This window comes from Paramisgurnus dabryanus, chromosome 1 (genome assembly GCF_030506205.2).
Source record: "Paramisgurnus dabryanus chromosome 1, PD_genome_1.1, whole genome shotgun sequence".
NCBI classification, from domain to species: domain Eukaryota; kingdom Metazoa; phylum Chordata; class Actinopteri; order Cypriniformes; family Cobitidae; genus Paramisgurnus; species Paramisgurnus dabryanus.
The window spans coordinates 54684576-54705297 of NC_133337.1; the positions used below are offsets into that span (position 1 = coordinate 54684576).

The following is a 20722-nucleotide window of genomic DNA, read 5'->3' on the forward strand; positions in this document are numbered from 1 at the left end:
GCATACCATTTGTGGACCCTTCACTCCCAAAGTATAATTTTTTCCTACTATGGAAGTGAATGGGGTCCACGAACAATTTGGCTATAAACATTTCTTAAAATATCTTCCTTTGTGTTCATCAGAACAAAGACATTTATACAGGCTTGTAACAACATGAAAGTGTCACGACCGGTTAAACACCGGGAAGCGGAAAACAAAAGGAGAACCCAAACGCAAAGATGTATAAAAATATAACTATGATTTATTTACAAAAGGGATAACAGAAACACCCACGAGGGGGTAAAACAGAAGATAACCGAAACACTGTGATGAAACACAAACACGGGAAATAACTGCACAGGTCACAGGATACATAAACACTGAATACGACAACGCACGCACACCACACAGAGAACACAAGGGCATTAAATAGACAGCACATGAATGGGGAACAGGTGAACCTAGTTAATCACTTAAGACACGAGTACATAAGGGAGTAGGGTAAAAGTGACAAGACACTGGGAACACGTGTCACACATACATGATGTGAAAACACACGTGTTCCCACATAAACACAATGCTGCCATAATCTTGCCAACATCCGACCTGGATTATAACCAGAGTCAGGCAAGACCATGACAGCCACAAAACACTGGGAACACGTGTTACACAGACATGATGTGAAACACACGTGTTCCCACGTAGACACAATGCTGCCATGATCTTGCTCTCTAACACAGACCTGAACCTATACTAAGGTCTGGCAAGAACATGACAGCAACAAGACACCGGGAACATGTGGAAACCACGCACACAATGTGATTCCACATGTCCCCACACAGAACATAATACTATCACGGTCCTGCCAGATGCACTCAGACCTACATCTAGCACAGATGTCTGACAGGACCGTGACAGAAAGTGAGTAGATATCAGAATTTTCATTTTTGGGTGAACTATCACTTTAATGGTGTAACTCCACAATTCAGTACTACATAGTTCATAGTCTTTGTAACATGTTTCAGCAATACATTTCTAAAAATTATAAAATGTATTTTTAAGTGTGTGTGTGTGTGTGGTGTGTGTTTTAATAAAGAGATATTCTGAAAAGAACCAATTTATTGTCATTTTGGTCAGAAAAATCCACATGGTGCTTTAACAACCACAAACAAAAGTATAGTGGAAAACAGCTGGATAAAATTGCAGCTTGTAGATGCTAACCGTCAGTAATGTAATGTCATGCTGAGATTACTCAACCTATTTTGGACAAGTAATCTGTACAGCAATGCTTAATGTCTTGTTTACATCTTAAGCCTAGTGTTATTTGTGTATTTGAAGGCTTATGTACATTTTATGCCTAGTGTTATTGAGTTAGTGAATTAAAACATCTCAACACTGTTTGATCCTTAGTGCACGTATGGTCATTTAAAAAAATTGTCATTTAAGTCACAATTGTTAAAAAACATTCCTCAATGTAATACATTATTTAAAAGGATTATTCAAGGCAAAATCTGTAAAGCATTAAACAACATTCGCTTTAAAATCATGATATGCCTTTAAACCCCCAAAGCTGCCAAACATATTTAACACTGGTGTTAAATTTCTTTTGATTCAGCGCATTCCGAATCATTTCCATCCTGCACCGGGAAGATCCAAAGATCCAAAACATTATCAAACTGGACAACATACCTATGCCATTTTCTTGTAGTAGTTGTTGAATTCAGAGTGAATGTAGTAGTTAAATGCATTTCACAGAGAAACCATGTATATTATAACCCCTTATGAGTTATGGTTAAACTTGCAAACGCCCCATTTTATAAAAAATGTCTATAAAAGCAATATATGTACATTAGTGGCTTTTTGTCTAGTGGACATCTGAAAGTTAAAAACATGTAACATCCTGTCAAAAAGTCAATTTCTCTGCACTGTCCTTTAGTAGTTAGCAGAGGCACCGATCAGTCCTCTATCGTTCCATGGCGTACAGAGAAAGCAATGAGTCGTTTATACATGCCAGCCAGGAGAATGATGGCAGCTAGTACTATTCCACAAATAATACTGAAGGCCCATCGTGGTCCCAGGATAGTGTAGACGTGAGAAACAAACACAGGTCCAAGTGTCCGTGCACCACTTCCTGATGCTGTCAGCCAGCCCATGTACACTCCCTGCATAATGCATAAAATAAAAGGCATCATATAAAGTAACCATGATCATCAACACTACCTCATTTAACAGAATCAATGTTTATATTATACCTGAGGTTTGGGACCCAGTATCTTTGAGTATAAAGTGTAAGACATGACGTTGCATGTCGGATAACCCACTCCGATCAGGATGTCAGACGTGATGTACTGTGCTAAATAAATAACGGGTGTGAACAAGCACCAGGTCTGTTCAGACGGACATCCAGTGGGCTCCACCGTGGTATTAGAGGTTGGTGTGACTGCCAGACTTATTGTTGGCATAGTGTTGTTCTTTATGTCTGTGTTTATGGGAGTAATAAAGAAATAAAATAAAAAGTTAAAGCAAAATTAAATCTAGGACTTTATTACATTGGAAGAGTAACAAAGATGATGTTATCAGCAATTTATGATGGCAATTGCACAACCGCTATAAAAACAACAGCATGAATATTTGGATAAAGCATGCTACAAACCACAAATTGCTTGCTTATTCGATAATAATTTAAAAAAAAATTGTGAATATGACAGTTCTTGCAGATAGTACTGGTTTTTAATAGACCAATAGTTCTGATACTGATTACTTATACATTAGACCAGTATTTTGACCCATTTATATAATAATTGGTTGTAAACATGCTACAAGTTACCTGTCCACTGTATTTTAGGATACTGATTTCCCCATGGCAAAAGGAAAAAGAAGCCAACGAATATAACAATTAAGCCTCCCAAAAGCAGAGGTCGATCCCCTACCCTGAAAAACACACAGAGAAGAAAAAAAGAGCAGAAATTGATCTGTGTTCTAGTAAATCAGCCTACAACAGCAACATGAGGAAGTCATGCGCTTATAAACCGCTGACGCTCAAAATGCAGTGTATACAAAATCAGGTTTTGCTAAGAAGACTAAACAGTTTCAATACCCAGAACAGCCAGCACACAAAAAGGTTTGCTTTAAAGGTTAGATTCACAATAGGGTTATAATGCAGCTTGATTCATCTATTATTTATACAAAACAAATCTGGATTCACAGTACATGGCGTTGCATACAACCTGCATGCTAAAAAGCAGACTATTTACCTTGAAGGATAGTACACCCAAAACATTTATTTTTGAATCACCCTCACATCGATTGAACCCCCAGTGTCTTTCTTTGTCCTTTAGAAACCAAATGCAGATTTTAAAAGTATTGCCTCTCTTTCAGTGCACATTCTTTGTGTTGTGTGTGAACTGTTTACTTTTAAATAGTTTAAACAACTAAAACAATGGCGATATACACAAGAAGAAAGATCCCAAGTGTAAATGTCTTCAGGATACTTAAAATACATGACACAAGTCAAGTGGAATTATTTATTATTTTTGGAATTTGGTTGTAACAATAGAAGTGGATGGTGACCGAGGTAGTCACCATCCACTCACAAAGTAACCAGAAAACCCCAAACAAAACTTAAAACATTTTAGGTTTAGGTTCTGAAGAACAATGAAAGACGTTGAGTCATGAGGTTGAATAAATAATGTTGGGTTTTCATTTTTGGTGAACTATTCCTTTAAATGTCTCTGGAAGGCATACCACTTAAAGGATTACTCCACTTTCTTAAAAAGATCCCAATAATTTATTCACCCCCCTTCGAAAATGTTCATGTCTTTCTTTGTGCAGTCAAAAAGAAATAATTTTTTTAAAGAAAAACATTCCAGGATTTTTCTTATTTTAACTCTTTCCCCGCCATTGACGAGATATCTCGTCAATCAAGAGAAAACGCTTCCCCGCCAATGACGAGTTTTTCCGTCTTTCCGCAATACCGCTATTATCCACTAGGTGGCGCCCTTACGCAACTTTTTAAACCCGGAAGTATTGCCCTGTGGCAAGCGGCTGCATGTCCGTGTCTGTTTTAAAGATCGCTCTGAATGGGATCTCTATGAAAAGTCCGTCACAAAAATTGAATTATCTCTGCTTTTTGCTCAAAATGTGGTGTTTTTGCAGAAACCTACCCATATTCAAAAGCTGATTACAAAAGAACTACTAAAGGTAGGATAAAACGTTTTTTTTTTTTTTGTTTGAAAGCAGAAGGTCTGTTCTTTCATTTGGTATATTGTATGTTTATATGTTTGAAGAAGAACATTTTCTGGAAGACATTAAACTTTGGTGAAAATCATGAAAAACGCTGGCGCTGGCTGGCAACTTTTTTAAAAACGCTGGCGGTGAAAGAGTTAATAGACGTTTTTGGACCCCAACAGTTTCAATGCCGTTTAAAATTGCAGTTTCAACCCAGCTTCAAAGGGCTCTAAACGATCCCATATGAGGCATAAGTGTCTTATCTTGCAAAACGATTAAATATAAAAAATATGTACTTTTAAACCACAACTTCTCGTCTTGCACTTTCTGTGTGAGCCACAGCGCGACCTCACGTAATGCGTCATGATGTCGTATACGAAACTACCACCCCAGTGTTTAGATGTGTGGAGAAGAGGGCCTTTCTAACGTTGTTGTATGTGGAATGATATTAATTTATGTGCTTGTGTTATATTTATTGTTAAAAATGTGCATTTTAACTCTTAAAGGATTACTCCACTTTCTTAAAAAAAATCCAGATAATTTACTCACCCCCATATCATCCAAAATGTTTACGTCTTCCTTTGTTCTTAGAGAAGAAGTTTTTTTTTTTCAGGAAAACATTCCAAGATTTTTCTTCATTTAGTTGACTTTATTGGACCCAAACAGTTAACAGTTTAAGTGCAGTTTAAAATGACAATTTCTATGCAACTTCAAAGGGCTCTAAACGATCCCAACCGAGGCATAAGGGTCTTATCTAGAAAAATAAAATATGTACTTTTAAACCACAACTTCTCTGTTTGACGTGCCAGTGTGACCTCATGCAATGCATCATGATGTGTAAAGGTCAAGCTGGCGCGTCAAACAGAGAAGTTGTGGTTTAAAAGTACATATTTTTATTTTTCTTGCCGAAAATGATCGTTTGGCTAGATAAGACCCTTATGCCTTGGTTGGGATCGTTTAGAGCCCTTTGAAATTGCATAGAAATTGCCATATTAAACTGCATATAAACTGTAAACTGTTTGGGTCCAATAAAGTCTATTTAATGAAGAAAAATATTGGAATGTTTTCTTAAAAAAAATATATATATATATACTTCTCAACTGAACAAAGGAAGACGTAAACATTTTGGATGATATGGGGGTAAGTAAATTATCTGGATTTTTTTAAAGAAAGTGGAATAATCCTTTAAGAGTTAAAATTAGGTCTAATAGTTTAAGTTTTAACAAACATCAGTATATGAGGGAGATTCAATAGAATTGAGAAAATAATAACAAAGCCTGAGATTCGAATATAAATCTTAATCTTGAATTTACCTTGCTGAAACAACCTTCACCACCAGAAAGACAATGATTGACTCAAAGCCAATCGCAGCCAATATGATGCCATTGTACAAAACTGCATCTTTTCTTGTCCATGCAAACATGTCCATTGATAGAGGTGTAGATATTCTGCAGTTAAAACATGAAACCAAATGTAAGCTTGCTCTTTAATTTTTTTTTACGTCACTTTAAGTTAAAGTCACAGCACTGAAGTTCACTTACGTTTCAAACACAGCAAAAATAAAGAGAATCACAAAAAACAGGATGTTAGATGTCAGCACTGCCATCTGGTCAATATCACCCTCCACCTCAGGAGCCACAGCTACTTGATCTGAAAATAAAAAAACAGTAAATGGCACTTAATATTACTATACACATATATACATAATGCAGTATATAAACAAATAAGTACAGTGGTAGTAAAACAAGGCATTGGAACCAAAAAGTAAATCCATACAAAAATAAAATAATACCTTCTGCAGTGTAGTTAATTGAACGGATGTACTTCCCATTGTCGTCCACAAAGTGCTCCCTAAAAGTTCATTTTGAAATACAGAAACACTTAAAAAACAATACACAGATTTGCATTTATATCGCTAGACTGCCATGGGTTAAAAGATTACCTCAGGACTATGATAACCAGTAAAATATTTATGATCCCAAAGACGACCGCTAGCAGTGCTGGAGCAGTGTACATATTAACCTGAAGCTGAATGAGCTTCAAAGTAATCCCAGTCTCTCCAATGAAGGACAACAAAGCCTGGAGAGCTACAAACACAAACAGGACACATCTTTTAATCCTCTAATTTATAATAAAAAAAAATACAGTGAATGTCTTTATCATCTGGTTACAAACCTGGGCCAAGTATAAAACCAAGAGCTTGGCAGGCACTCATGTTAGCCATCGCACAGGTTCTTTCCTTCAGAGACGTAGCCTCTGCCACATAAGACCTCACGACTGCTACATTACCTACAGACAAGACATTAACATTGTGACTGATAACCAATGTTTCAACGGCATCTGCTTGCTTTAAGCTATGTTTTAAAGGAATAGTCTACTCATTTTCAATATTAAACTATGTTATTACCTTAACTAAGAATTGTTGATACATCCCTCTATCATCTGTGTGTGTGCACGTAAGCGCTCGAGCGCGCTGCGACACTTCGATAGCATTTAGCTTAGCCCCATTCATTCAATGGTACCACTCAGAGATAAAGTTAGAAGTGACCAAACACATCAACGTTTTTCCTATTTAAGACGAGTAGTTATACGAGCAAGTTTGGTGGTACAAAATAAAACGTAGCGCTTTTCTAAGCGGATTTAAAAGAGGAACTATATTTTATGGCGTAATAGCACTTTTGGGAGTACTTCGACTCGGCGCAGTAACACCCTCCCTCTCCCATTATGAGAGGGAGAAGGGGAGTGGATTTTTCAGGCGAGTTGAAGTACTCCAAAAGTGCTATTACGCCATAAAATATAGTTCCTCTTTTAAATCCGCTTAGAAAAGCGCTACGTTTTATTTTGTACCACCAAACTTGCTCGTATAACTACTCGTCTTAAATAGGAAAAACGTTGATGTGTTTGGTCACTTCTAACTTTATCTCTGATTGGTACCATTGAATGAATGGGGCTAAGCTAAATGCTATCAAAGTGTCGCAGCGCGCTCCAGCGCTTACGTGCACGCACAAAGATGATAGAGGGATGTATCAACTCTTCTTAGTTAAGGTAATAACATAGTTCAATATTGAAAATGAGTAGACTATTCCTTTAATAAAAAAAAATAATTATAGTATATGGCTAATTGTTGTTTTATTTAAAAGTGTACCTGCTCCGAAGCCCACAAAGGCACGAGCCAAAAGCATGTGAATTTTGTTGTGCGATGTGGGAAGGTGCACATAGGCGTAGTAGATGTTAGCGGAAACATTGATTAATATAGAGCAGACTAGAGGCTCTCGCCGAGGCCTGTGATTAGACCATAATCCAAAGAGGGGCGAGGCCACCATCTGACCCAAACTATATGCAGCAACTACCCATCCCAGGAAACTGGCATCTGCACTGTCATCGATCTAAAAAAAAAAGAGATAAAGGGCATGAATGACTGACACACAAACTCTGTTACAGAGCGAGAAGTCCTGCAGCCTGTACCAGAGGTTCTGTGGTATTTGGCAGCACACATTCCACAAGACTTTTTTAAAATGTCAAATAAATCGTTAGTGTCCCCAAAGTACGTAAGTGAAGTTTTAGCTCAAAATACCATATAGATAACTTATTATAACATATTAAAATTGGCACTGTGTTGGTGTGAGCAAAAATGTGCAATTTTTTGGTGTGTCCTTTAAAATGCAAATGAGCTGATGTCTGCACTAAATGGCAGTGCCATGGTATTAAGGGGCGGTATTATCCCCTTCAGACCTCACAAGGGGAACCAGATTTCAATGACCAATTTTTTTCATGCTTGCAGGGAACGGTTAACCAAAACTAAGTTACTGGGTTTTTCTTTTTTTTACATTTTCTAGGTTGTTAAAAAAGCATTTCACCCATAGAAACATTAATCTTTATTAAAAAGTGTGTTATATTTGTAGGTGAAATGTAACATACATTTAGAATTTGGTGCCTATTTGACAGAGAAAATGGGTGTTTGTAGTCTCACTCCCTCAACAAAGATATTGGACTTCCTTCTTTCAATGATGCAAAATGATGATTTTACATTTTTACATCATTGAAAGAAGGAAGGGAAACACTGAAATCTGTATTTCTCCTGTCTCAGCAGCAACTGAGAAAATTATGCACGACCATTCAAAAACATGACTGGGGTTCTAACTATACAAAGCTTTATGCAAATGAGTGAAGTGTCCCTTTAAAAGCACTGGTGACCCAATTATAGCACTTAAACATGGAAAAAGTCAGGTTTTCATGATATGTCCTGTTTAAATCCGATTAATCCTGTCTTCAGGCCATTCAGAAATACCACTTTGTTGGCAGAATTCACTAAATGCCACATCGATGTGTTTCGCATCACATTTTAGTATCAGCTCAGCTGGCTTGAAACCCCAACCGAGGTGGTCCTAAAAAAAGTATTGAGTACTAAGTAACTACTGTACCCAGTTGAAAGTTTTTAAAAGTAAGCTGACCCGACCTAACCCATTGGGTTCTACGCAATGAAAAAGCACCATAAAAAAAGTAGATTTTTTTTTTAAAAAGAGGCTTTTGTCAAAAAAGCTTGCATGTACTTAGAGGGTTTTGCAGTGAAAGACAGTACATTTTGTTAAATACCAATGAAATTACTAAAGCGACATTTGTAAAATAATTCAATTACTGAATAACTCTTTCATTACCATTAAAGTAAAATTACTAAACATAAGAAGAACCTGATAAAAAATACTCACAAGAAAACGTGTCAGACGCACTAAGAGGGTTTTGCATCTGAACTCCTCATAAGTATTCAGTAGTGGAGTTTACACTTGTATAGATTATTTTAGATGACATTTAACTACAGTAAAGGGTAATCATTCAAATATTAACAGTTCCAGTTGAGATGATATTTTGGCACTCTTTCTTAGAAAACAAAATGTTTCTTACAGATATGACTACTTCCCTTTTTCACTTCCAGTTTTGTGCAAATCATAACTCAGGTAATCATACTTGGTAGTTCGTACAGAAATAATTTGCAGAAGTCACACTTAGTTTTTACTTACTTTCTTGAGATAAGGCCATATGGAAGTGATGACAATCGTAAAACCTAAGACAGAACAATGCAATCACTGGTACATATTATAAAACACATGCATTTATTTTGTAGCGTGCAAACATTTCTGATGTAAATCTACTAAATAATGTAAATATACTGTAAACATTCTGACTGATTCGAACACTGTAAAAAGTAAAAGTTGTTTCAACTTAAAAATTTTATTTTTGTAACACCTAAAAATTAAGCTTTTTCAACTTAAATTTTCTCACTTTAAGTAAAAATTTGAAGTATTTTATTATTTTAATTCACTTCAATTGGTAACACCTAAAATATTTAAACATTTTAAACTTACATTTTTAACTTTAAAAATAATTTTTACACTTTTTACAGAGTAGTTACCCTACACAGGTACTACTGAGGTTAGATGGCATTAAATATTAAAGTTCAGTTGCACAATGTACAATTTAGCTCAGTGTTCAAACATTTTAGAAGTAACTTGTACTTATAAAATGTACAGCTCTATGATAAATGGGTGCTGTCCCATCCTCTTATGTCTCTCAAGTCTATTTAACACAGCAGCAAAACACATATTTATAGATAGTGCAAAGCAAAAGCAGAAATACGGGTTTTTTGAGTGTGAGATGATGTTTCCTACTTACCGACACTGCTAAGAAACATGGTGAAGTACATCACCCTGATGGACCTCCACCGGCTTCTGTCTGCATTTTCATCCCTGAAAAAGAGAAAAAGAAAACGCTTTTAAAATACATAGGGTAAACATTGACATACAGTAGAGGCCAAAGGTGACGTCTGAAGGGTATATCAGTATAATATTTGCTTTAAATGTCCAATCAGAACAAAATCCTTTTGATGACAGATGTCATATTTAACTCAATAAGGTTTGCAAATGTGCCAAAAAACGTGAGCTTTAGTTTACACTTCAAGCACAACTACTACATAACATGCATACAATTTTTTTAATATATGTATATTTATATTTTTTTATAAAGTGCTAGTACTGAAAATGACCTCGGGCACTTGTTTGGTCCATTTATTTATGATGCATTACACATGCGTGTATATAATAAAAGGTACAAACAGAAAATCATGCATACAAAAATATTACACAGATGGCGTGTGTTGAATCTACACTGCTTTTACTAATGGCTTTAAACATTCACATGACTTGACTATTTAGAAGTTAACTTTATGTTACAAAAGAACAAATACCATTGACATGACAAACAGGCAATGTTAGCTCCACACAACCAGTCAGGCATAGTTCAGACACAATCAGTCAGGCAACTTGCTATTAATAACTTACCCTGCAGTATCATCTCTGAGGAGAGGAGTATTTTCAGCTGAGTCCAACAGTGACATTATTATGTAACGTTAAGCTGTTCGCGAATACTCGATTAATGCTCGTTTTACATTGACACGTCAAGTTTACGCTTTCAAATAGCTGGGATTGCAAAATAAAGATCTTAAAAACCGGTTCAGGGTTTTATCTAACGTTCCCATGTTATGTGTTATGATGTGTATAGTGTTAAGTGAAACTGTTTCACGCACAGTCTTAAGTCCAACTGCGATGTTGATTCAGCGTAACTGAATCAACTTGCGTCCTCAAACACAAACCACGTGAGCAGATTGAAACAAACACCAATGAGAAATGATTAATACGGAACTTCAAAATAAAAGTCATGATATAATAATATAAGGATATAACGGGGGTACGTGGTGGTGTTACTCTTTGTATGCAAAATACGTTTTTTTTAGGTGTTTTTTTTAGAAATGAAATTTTCAGTCAATGCATTAATAGGCTAATAAAAACTTGATTAAAATGAAGAGCATAACCTTGCCACGATAAAATCTTTTCAGTTACATTAAAATCTTAGAGTATGTCAAAAAATATAATTTTGATATCATTGTAACAACAACATAACAACGTATGTAATCAAGTCTAATTTCTTGCATGTACTGAGTTGTCCCTGCTCGAGCCTCCTCTCATTAATAAGCCCTTGGCCTGAAAAAAGGTTGAAGACATCTGATATAAGGGATAATTAAATTTTTCTAAACTTCTCAAGTGATTTGTATGCCATATATTTGTTTATTCAAATTTTCTACTGTATTCAAATTAAGAAAAAAACGAACCTGTGACCAGAGAAAGACAAACAAGACAAAGTCTGAATATCAAACAAAAGACTGTAAGATTGTGAAATGTTAACTCTGTATTTAACTTCATCCATATTTTCTTTAAGCAGACATGATTTGTTTTATTACCAATATAGTCAAGTCAAACCAAATTTATTTATAGTGTGCTTTTTACAATTGTTTATTGTTTCACTTTCAAAGCAGCTTTACATGAAAGAAAAAACGGGGGAATAAATATATTAAAGTTATATTTTTATATTTAAGTTATTAAATATAATAGGCTTTATTACAGTAAAATATTTGGTATTATTGCAAATTTCATTGCCTCATAAATGTATTATAATCATATAAAACGGTATACACAGTGGCGGCCAAAATTATTAGAACACCTGACAGATCTGAAAATATTGCAGCCATCTACAAAATTGAAATTGTGTCTTTTCTTGCCACATAAGCCCCCAGAATTTAATGGTTTTTGACATGACAATTTAATGTGTAAACTGACTAACTCCGTTTAATTTGCAAATCAGATCAACAGATGGTTAAAAAGTGACACCTTGTGGTAACAAAATAACAATGATTGTCTATTGTCACAAAAAAATACTTTCACTTTAAAACCATTTTTTCGATAAGCATAATTGTAATTTTATGTTAAATATAAAACATGTTGTAAATCTATAAAACACTAATTTTCACAAAAGAAAATCATTAACGTGTTAATTAAATGCAACACTATAAAATTGAAAGATGCGAAAGATTGATCATGGAATTTAATGGAGATGATACGATCAGCTAAGATAAAGCCAAGTGGCACAAAAAAAAAAAAATGCAAATTCAGGTGAACCTACTGATCAAAGACAAGTATTTAAGTAGCCTATGGTTTAACAACTTTTCATGAAAAGGCCAACCACACCCACTAACTGAGTTTTTTGCCAGTTGATCCAATGGAACGTTAGCGTTAAACACCCCACCCAAGATACTGGCTGATATCTTTTCCCAAGGAAAAGTTAGATAAATGCGGAGGAATACCACCAGGAAATCATTTAAATCATCTCAAATAATTATGAAGTCATCAAGTCAAAGAGGTAAAAGACAGCAAGTGATTTTATCAAAACAGGTTCGTAATAAAATGCAACATACTAGACTGCCGTGCTGGCACGTTCCTTTCTGCTACTGGACAAAGTGGATATAATAAAAAGAAACTTCAAAAACAAGACAAATATATCAACATATATCAATATATCCATCTGAACCTGGATCAATGCTCGGGTGTCTGTGGCAAAACCACAGCGAAACAGTTACAGGAAGGTACAGTAGCCTACAAGATTTGTTTAAAAGAAGTCTAGCTAATGTTTTTAACAAACAATAAACATCCTACAATATTAGAATAGCACCGTTATTAAAAACATATGAATGGTAATGAAACACTGGTTTCAATAAAAAAAAAAAAAACAAGAACAAGATTCCGAAGTTAGTTTATATAGGCTTACATCCAAAACCGCCCAGCCTGAAAAGGTAAGGTAGAGATTGTAAAAAGCTTGTCACAACAAACCTTTTCACGAACATCAATACTGTTTCTTTCCAATCCGTGCGCTTTTGTACACCATCAGATTATATTTGAGTTTACAACACTCCGAGCATCACCGTGTGGCAAAATAACATAATTACAATGAGTGACATCAGATTTTTCACATAGACTGATTTCCTATGGGAAAATTGAAATTATCATGAAATTAAGGGAGTACGGAAATCCACTTGCACAAGAGCGAATGAATGTCCCTCCCACGATGAATGGCAAAGACATCGCCCTAGCAGTTAAAAAAAAATGGATATACCGGTACTCAAACTAGCTACAACAAGATAGTAGTAGGCTACATAAACCAACCTATTTACTTGATTAGATTAACAAACTCATTAAAATGTTTGCTTAAATAATAGCAAATTCTTGATGAATGCTCATTGAGATTTAATTTAATTATAGAAATAAACAATTTATGTTTTTAGAGACTGGTTCCTATTTATCTTAGTTATTACTAATTATTTAAAGTCACATAATTGTCTATTGACATCTTTCAAACTTTAAATGACTGATTAAAGGAAGCAAAAAGTAGTTTTTTCCTGAGTAGATGTTTTAAAGTCCATAGGGTCACTTTTTAATTCCTCTTCTCAGAGTTTCTGCTTCTCCATCCTCAATCTAAAAATAGGATAAAGGCAAACTTACTGTAATTTCCCAAGGAGCCACTTGCTGGCACTGCTGTGATGTAATAACAAGACTTTTAGTTCAACTTCAAGGTCGCTTGCTACTTGGCTTGTGTAGACTCATTATCTGGAGCTGTGTTTATTATGTCAACATCCAGGGGCGTAATTTCCGTACTCTCCAAAAATCAAAACTAAGAACTAGGAATAACACCCCCACACCTAAAATGTATGATTAATGAAACATTCACATATTGACACTTCAACCCCCTCCAATGGCCAAACCAAATTTACACCCTTTCAGCATAATTTTAAAGGAATACTTTACCCAAAAATGAAAATTAGCCCATGTTTTACTTGCCCTCATGCCATCCTAGGAGTATATGACTTTCTTTATGTTAGCCATACTCAGTCTGAGTTATACTAAAAAAGCTGTTTTTTTGTCAAGAAACATTTATATTTCAAACTTTAAACTACGGCAGTCCATTGTTCACATGAAAAAATTTAGGTCAGGTGGAAAGATGAGCTCTTACCCAATGTTACAAAAACCTATTGCTTTACCTCAGAAGACATTTAATAACTTTGTGGATTAGTTTATTAGGCTTTTTAGAGCTTTAAAAATGAGCTGCTATCCAATGGGGCACTATCCACTAACTGTGTTTGGCTGAAAAAGTCAAAGGTAAAATATGGGCTAATTTGGGGTGAACTAATGCTTATTGGTTGATGATCTATGCAGTTAAATGTTTCCTTTGTCTCTTTAGTGATGTTTTCCAAACCATTCCTGTTTAATAGCTGCTTTATTATTGGGCATGCAGATCTTCACTGATCTCATTGTAGCCATTATGAAAAAATAAAAGAAGAATTTTTCCAAAGCAGTTCCAAATGAATATGTGAAGTGTGATCAAATATTATTTAATACATTAATAATGTATGTCAGTCGGATGGTAAATGCATGTGTTTGTCAAGTACAGCAGTGTAGTGTGAATAGTTGGACAATAAGCGAACACACGGTGTCCTGTGTTTATTACATTTTATTAAGACAGCAGATCATCCAGAACATTTATAAAAAATAGAGTGGTTACACTTTTAATAGATATTATTTACACATATAAACACTGACAAAATAAATATTTGATTCTTGTTATCTTATTCATGTATTAGGATGGAATAAAATACTTTTTTGTAATTTTCTGAAATGTTTGTGCTAAACACATATACGCTCACTTACATTAAATACACAGACAGAGAAGAAGCTTATTAACAGTGCAACAAGCATAGATATATATAAATGGCTAGAGATGTACATAAATTAAGCAATTATTTTTAAATAATGAATAAGAGCAAAGTTTTCTGTGTGATGAAAGCATTTAGTTTCATTGGCTCTCAATGAGTGGGTCCAGCCCACCGTAGAGCGAACAATCTCCAAATGGAAAGGTCTGGTTTGGTCTACTTTGTTTTGGAATGTGAATATCGAGTATAAAATAGATTTAACTTTGTCCTTATTATGAATCATTCGTCGAGATATAGATGTTCAAACAGAAGCACATATCTTAAACCTGCACTGTTTGATTGCTAAGTTCTTTAGGGGACCAGAGGGTTATAAGGGTCCTACCATCCAGTGGGGCAAAGAATGGGTACAGCTTCTCATGAAAGTCTCCTGTGAAGGTGTAGATGTGTGACTTGTTCTCTGCGTTGTAGAAAGAAATCTGTCCCTCTTCATAATCGATGTAGATCCCCATCTTTTGGGGCACCAGAGTAGATGGCAGAGTTGTTTCGGGATCGGTGCAGGCAAAGAACTGTCTCGTGCTCCGCCACAGGCACCAGTAACCATTAGAAGGAATCATCGGAATGCGACCATGTCTTCTTGCCGAAGCAGTTGTCACTCCCACTTTCCAGTAACCATTGTTTGCAATATCAAGTTCCCAGTAATGGCGGCCGCTCATGTAGCCTTCCCAGCCTAAGACACAGGGCCAGCTGTTGAAACGCTGAGGGCTGTGGGCCACATCAGCCTCTTTGTGAGCCTCCTGAACCTTCTTTTGATCATCAGAGAGTTGCAACCAGGGGTGGTTGGTCATTGGATCAAGTGTTACATCAGCTTTGAAAGAGAGAAGCAAAGATTTAGAAAATAAAATACTTTAGTGACACATTTAATGTGTATTTTTTACGAGGGGGTACTAATATTTAAATATGAAACTTACCTGCTGCACTGACAATCCAGCTCCAAACTATAAAAAATTTGAAATATTATTTATTAATGTGACTTAAGGTTACAAAACAGATACTCAAAAAGAAAGTTGTTTTTTATCATTTTATGTTTGAATTAAGTACCAAGTGTAATATTTGTTTTGTACACTACAGTTCTACATTTGAAAGGGTTAGAAAGAGTTACCTGAATTTGGGATGTATCGTGACGTGCCTGTTTGAGAAATTAGAAAAAAAATATTTTGTCATTAGTGTATTCATATTTTTAATAAGACAGCAGGTAATATAGTAGACGATTTAATATGATTATTAGTGCAAATTCTTAGTATAAGTACAGAGCCAATACATTACAGTATGTGCACTGATGTTTTTTAACAGATTATTTCTAAAACGATTAATTCATTCAATAATTAATATGTATTTGGGATTCATTACCTGCTTTCCAGGTGCGCTGCTTGGCTGAAAGCCAAAGATGAGGAACCATGCCCTACAATACATACAAAAACGTATACATAAACAAACATAGTGGCTTGTATATAGGACTGTTAAGCTTTCTAAGATCTGGAAAAGTTTTTTAAAACCCTGCACAGTTTGTTTTCTGATTCACGCTGACCCTAGATGCTCTCTTTTGAACTCTGCTCTTTATGTAACCACAATGTAATTTGCTTCCCACTTAGCCCTCAATAAAATTGTCAGCACTATCATATCATACAAGCAATTTACTTTTATAGCTTCACAATTGCCCTTGATAAGCATGGCGCACATTTAGTCATTTATTTTATCAGGGCATAGGTGAATTATTGTTTGTTTAGTTTAAAGAGGTAGATTTTTATGTTTTCTAAATATGATAAAAAGCCACAATATTGCAAATAATAATAATATAGACTACAATAAAGTTTTATTTATTTACATTAATGTATTTGGCAGACACGTTTATCCAAACTGACCTATACTCTCAGAAAAAAGGTACCAGTATGTGTGTACCTTTAAGGCACATGCACTTTTTAGGTACATAAGTGTACTTTTTGAAAAGGTACTGCCCCAGTGACAACTTTTTTGAGAGTGTGGTATAGATTAATATTTGCATTCCCTGGGTATCGAATCCACAATCATATACAATGCTCCACCATTTGAGCTACAGGAACAAAGAAACATTTACATTTTCGGTGGCTGTGTGCTTGTTTTTTCCAGACTTTTGTTTTGTCTAGACCAAAAATACTAGAAGTGAAATCAAGAAGTGCATTCACCCACCTTGCTTTCATCTTTCAACAAGCTCCAAGTGATGAACTCCAATAATGGCATGAGGCCAGCCAGCCTCTTCTTCCTCAGTCCTAGGAGACGCAACATCTGTGCCAGCTCATCTCCCAGCATTCCATAGCTCTGCATTCACATAGGAAAAGGACATACAGTCGGCTTTTTATTATACTGGATAAATGTAGCTTAAACACTTGTTAAATTTACTGTTACTGTTTTACAAGATGTTGAAGGATTTGTAGAGATATTAATGGGTCAGTGAGTCAAACAGATGAACTCTTGAGTCATTCTGAGTCAACAATAACTTAAGTATCCGTTTGTTCACCACACGTATCAATACCGACTATTCTGTAATAGTTTAGTGGTACTTTGGTGTCTTTGTTGAACCTTGAAAGCTCTGTTCATTGTAATTGCATGAAAAAACAGTACAGTCCTAAACATTTCTTCTTTTGTAATTCATTGGCGAAAGAATGTCAGACACACTAACAAAATCCTAGGTTATTTTCAACCCAGTATTGGGACAAACCCAGACGTTGGGTAAAATGAACCCAGAAAATTATTATATTTGACCCAGCATTTTTATGGAGCACCTAAAGGCAAATAAAGGTTGACAGAATTTTGGAAAATAATAGATCAGATCCTCTTATTCTCACCTCTGATACACTCTGTAGCTCTTTGGCCCACTCCATGATTCTCTTGTCCACCAGCTCATTGTGATCCACATTCTGCTTTGTGTCCTCATGTTCTTCATCAAACCTCTCCTTCATCCATGGATGCTTTTTAGACAGCTGAGGAACACAAAAACATTCACATAAGTTAAACTGAACATCTTTTACCTATTCTAATAATGTCTTTAGGATCACCTGTTTATATAGTGTGATTTTTCTTTTAACAATTTTTTTTAAGGCATTTCCTCACCTTGTCCACACTTTGAAGTTCATTGGCCCACAGCATAATAAGTTTGCGACTTTCTTCAAGACTGCGCTCAGTTTTGGGATCTGGCTGTTGGTCTGCCCATTTGCTGCAACCTTCACCAGCATCCGTTTCATCCTGTGAAGCACATATAAACATGGTATAACGTTATAATTTAAAGCTGGTCAGTTTTATAATGTTAAACTATATTCATCCTATTACAGTTTAATATTACACAAAGATGAAGATAAGGAAGTCATTAATTCAAAAATGGTTTTCTTGAAACACTGTGGCTCTGTGGGGAAATTGGCTCAATCTTTTAAATGACCGATAAAAGATAAGGAGAATGTTTTTCAAAGCATCTTAACATTTTTACAATAGCAAGTGTATGTTCAACAGTTCATATCTTCTGAAATAAGACCTCTGAAGCCCACCTCCTCACCACATAAACTGCAAAGATTGTGTGATAAGGTTTGTCAGTATCTCTGTTTTAAGATGAAGAGTTTATCAGACAGAGATAGACGTTGCCATTATCGCCAACATTGGGCTTCATAAAATGTGTCAGTCGCCTTTTTCATTAGTTGCTGCGGCAAACGTCCCTCATGCCAACGCTTATCGTATTACGACATGGGTTATAAAAACCCAAAGGTCATGAAGTCTGCACGCACAGGGAAGTTGACTGGGGAAATGATCTGTTGGGATTATACCTGAGGATTGTAAAAATATTAAGACTTTTCTATTGTAATGTTTTATTAATTCATATTTTCTGATGTAGTCAATTTCCTTTAAAGCAATAATTATTTTTTGCTGAGTGAATGATATGATATCACTAGATTATTAAATATATTAAATTACCTTCCACTTATGTAATAGAATGGCACAGATAAGAAAACATAAAGATGTTGATATTCACTGTATTCTGTGTCAAACTTTCTTAAGCATCATTTAGATGAACTTTTTGACTGTCAGAAAGTTGCCCAATGTATTGTAGTAAATCCCTCTACAAAACTACAAAAAAACTTTTGACTAAAAGAAGACAAAAAATGGTTCTTCTATTGCATTGCTGCAAAAAACGCTTTTAAAACCTTAAAAAGTATTTTGGCATACCTTACAAACTTGTGCCACTTGGTCCTTCCAATGGTTGATGAATCTGATGCACTCTTGCAAACTCTTAAGATCCTTTAAGCCCTGCTGATGTTGCCTTTGCTGGAAAAACACACATAATGTTTACCAATTGTGTGATGTACAGTACAAATTACTGTCATTTACCGACTATTCGTTTTCCAAAGCAGCAGTGAAGTTAGTTACCTGTGAACGGTTTGTACGGGTGGTGGAGCACTTGAAGGGGCTGGTGGGGGCAGAGTTGTGGACCTGGACATCTTTCTCAGGTAGCGTCCAGCGTACGGCACCAATTGAGTGACTCTGCATCTCAAAATGGGGCGCTCCTGTAAAAAAACAGTGAGAGTGAGGGGTTATGAATGAACTTTCATTGTGGTCGTCTGACTGTGCTGCCACAATCAGTAGTTTAAAGAAATACTGTACTGATAAAAAGAAATACAAGGAGGTTGGGTGATACTTTCTCTGGCATTTATGGTTAATAGAGACAAGAAATACACTTCATAAAGTGTGAAAAGACATGTAATTCATAACCAAATGTGATTTATATATGCAGACAAGAAATATTAAATAGAATATTACTGTGTGAAAATGGTTACTTTAAACACATTTTCCTTTTGGTTTCACTATGCTTATTATATGTGACCCTGTTTGTGAAATTCAGGCTAAAGTCTCAATGTAATTGTGAGATAAGGAGAATCAATGTAGTCATAACAATTTTACATAAAAAAAATCAATCTTTGACAAGGCTTTACTAAGGCAATAATAAACATATCAAGGTTATATCTTCACAGAATGTTCCTAAAATTAAGTAGGATGATTTAAAAAAAAGTAAATCACAACAAAAATGACTTTAGCTTGGTTTTCACAGACTGGCTTTACATATCATAACAAATTTAAACATTACACCCATTTGTGAATCAAACATCTGTAAGAGTCATACTTAGGGTTTTGTCCTTCAGGATGCTTTTCATCTTGTATGGCTTTTCCTGTTCTCCTATGGGAGAAAAGTTTTTGTAAAATCATTGAATATTGAAAAAGTATTTCCAAGCCACATTACCATCAACGTATATGAACGCATATGAAGTTTTGCCAAAATGTCTTCATAGTAAATATCAACATTACACTTCATGATCAATAATAGTAAGCAACATCAGTAATGGCACCTTATAATGATGACTGTTCTGCATATAATGAATGATAGAAACCTACCCAAGATGAAAGATCTGGATGGGAAGTGAATCCTTCAGGCATTTGTTAGGACTGAACGTTAAGAGCATCCGCACGCTCTCTTTTACCTACTGCCAACGTAATCTGAACTTTAAACCCGTTTTATTACTGTTGTAACTGCGTGTTGAAGGTCAGGAAAAGTGTTTATAATTTCCCAGCAACATGAAGTCAATAGAAAAGGTGTCAGGATGCCAGTAACATGAGATAATACATTAACCCACAAATGTTTGACCCCACGTACATTCACTGATTTACAGAAAATTCAACCTTTATTATGATTCCTTCCTTTAGTTTTTGTAAGCCAGTAAGATCACTGCTAAATGTGACCAGGTTACGTATCTATCAATCTGAAGATGCAATGTATGAATGTCATATACCTTAATGGTTTATAAGATTATACAACTATAATGGTAAAATATAAAAGTTTTTTCTGGGGAGAATATGCAG

General features: G+C 35.3%; 2 protein-coding genes across 3 annotated transcripts; both read right to left on the minus strand.

Annotated features, from left to right (window-relative positions):
- Positions 1 to 1064: 1064 nt before the first annotated feature.
- mfsd8 (major facilitator superfamily domain containing 8) lies at positions 1065 to 13054 on the minus strand. 2 transcript variants are annotated; one of them, XM_065242364.2, is made up of 12 exons: positions 12918 to 13054; positions 9874 to 9947; positions 9222 to 9265; positions 7352 to 7592; positions 6382 to 6495; positions 6149 to 6293; positions 5999 to 6057; positions 5748 to 5856; positions 5520 to 5654; positions 2807 to 2910; positions 2232 to 2458; positions 1065 to 2141 (listed from the first exon to the last, which is right to left on the minus strand). In XM_065242364.2, the coding sequence occupies exons 1-12, from the start codon at positions 12929 to 12931 to the stop codon at positions 1935 to 1937; spliced, it is 1473 nt and encodes a 490-aa protein (XP_065098436.1). In that variant the 5' UTR covers positions 12932 to 13054; the 3' UTR covers positions 1065 to 1934. The 2 variants fall into 2 exon arrangements, with proteins under 2 accessions (XP_065098436.1, XP_065098435.1); XM_065242363.2 differs by lacking the exon at positions 12918 to 13054 and adding an exon at positions 10539 to 10853.
- Positions 13055 to 14581: 1527 nt separating this feature from the next.
- LOC135720317 (uncharacterized) lies at positions 14582 to 20613 on the minus strand. Its single transcript, XM_065242365.2, has 11 exons — positions 20258 to 20613; positions 19989 to 20042; positions 19238 to 19374; positions 19037 to 19135; positions 17936 to 18067; positions 17671 to 17805; positions 17015 to 17143; positions 16199 to 16250; positions 15951 to 15977; positions 15760 to 15786; positions 14582 to 15656 (listed from the first exon to the last, which is right to left on the minus strand). The coding sequence occupies exons 2-11, from the start codon at positions 20017 to 20019 to the stop codon at positions 15112 to 15114; spliced, it is 1314 nt and encodes a 437-aa protein (XP_065098437.1). The 5' UTR covers positions 20020 to 20042; positions 20258 to 20613; the 3' UTR covers positions 14582 to 15111.
- Positions 20614 to 20722: the final 109 nt, after the last annotated feature.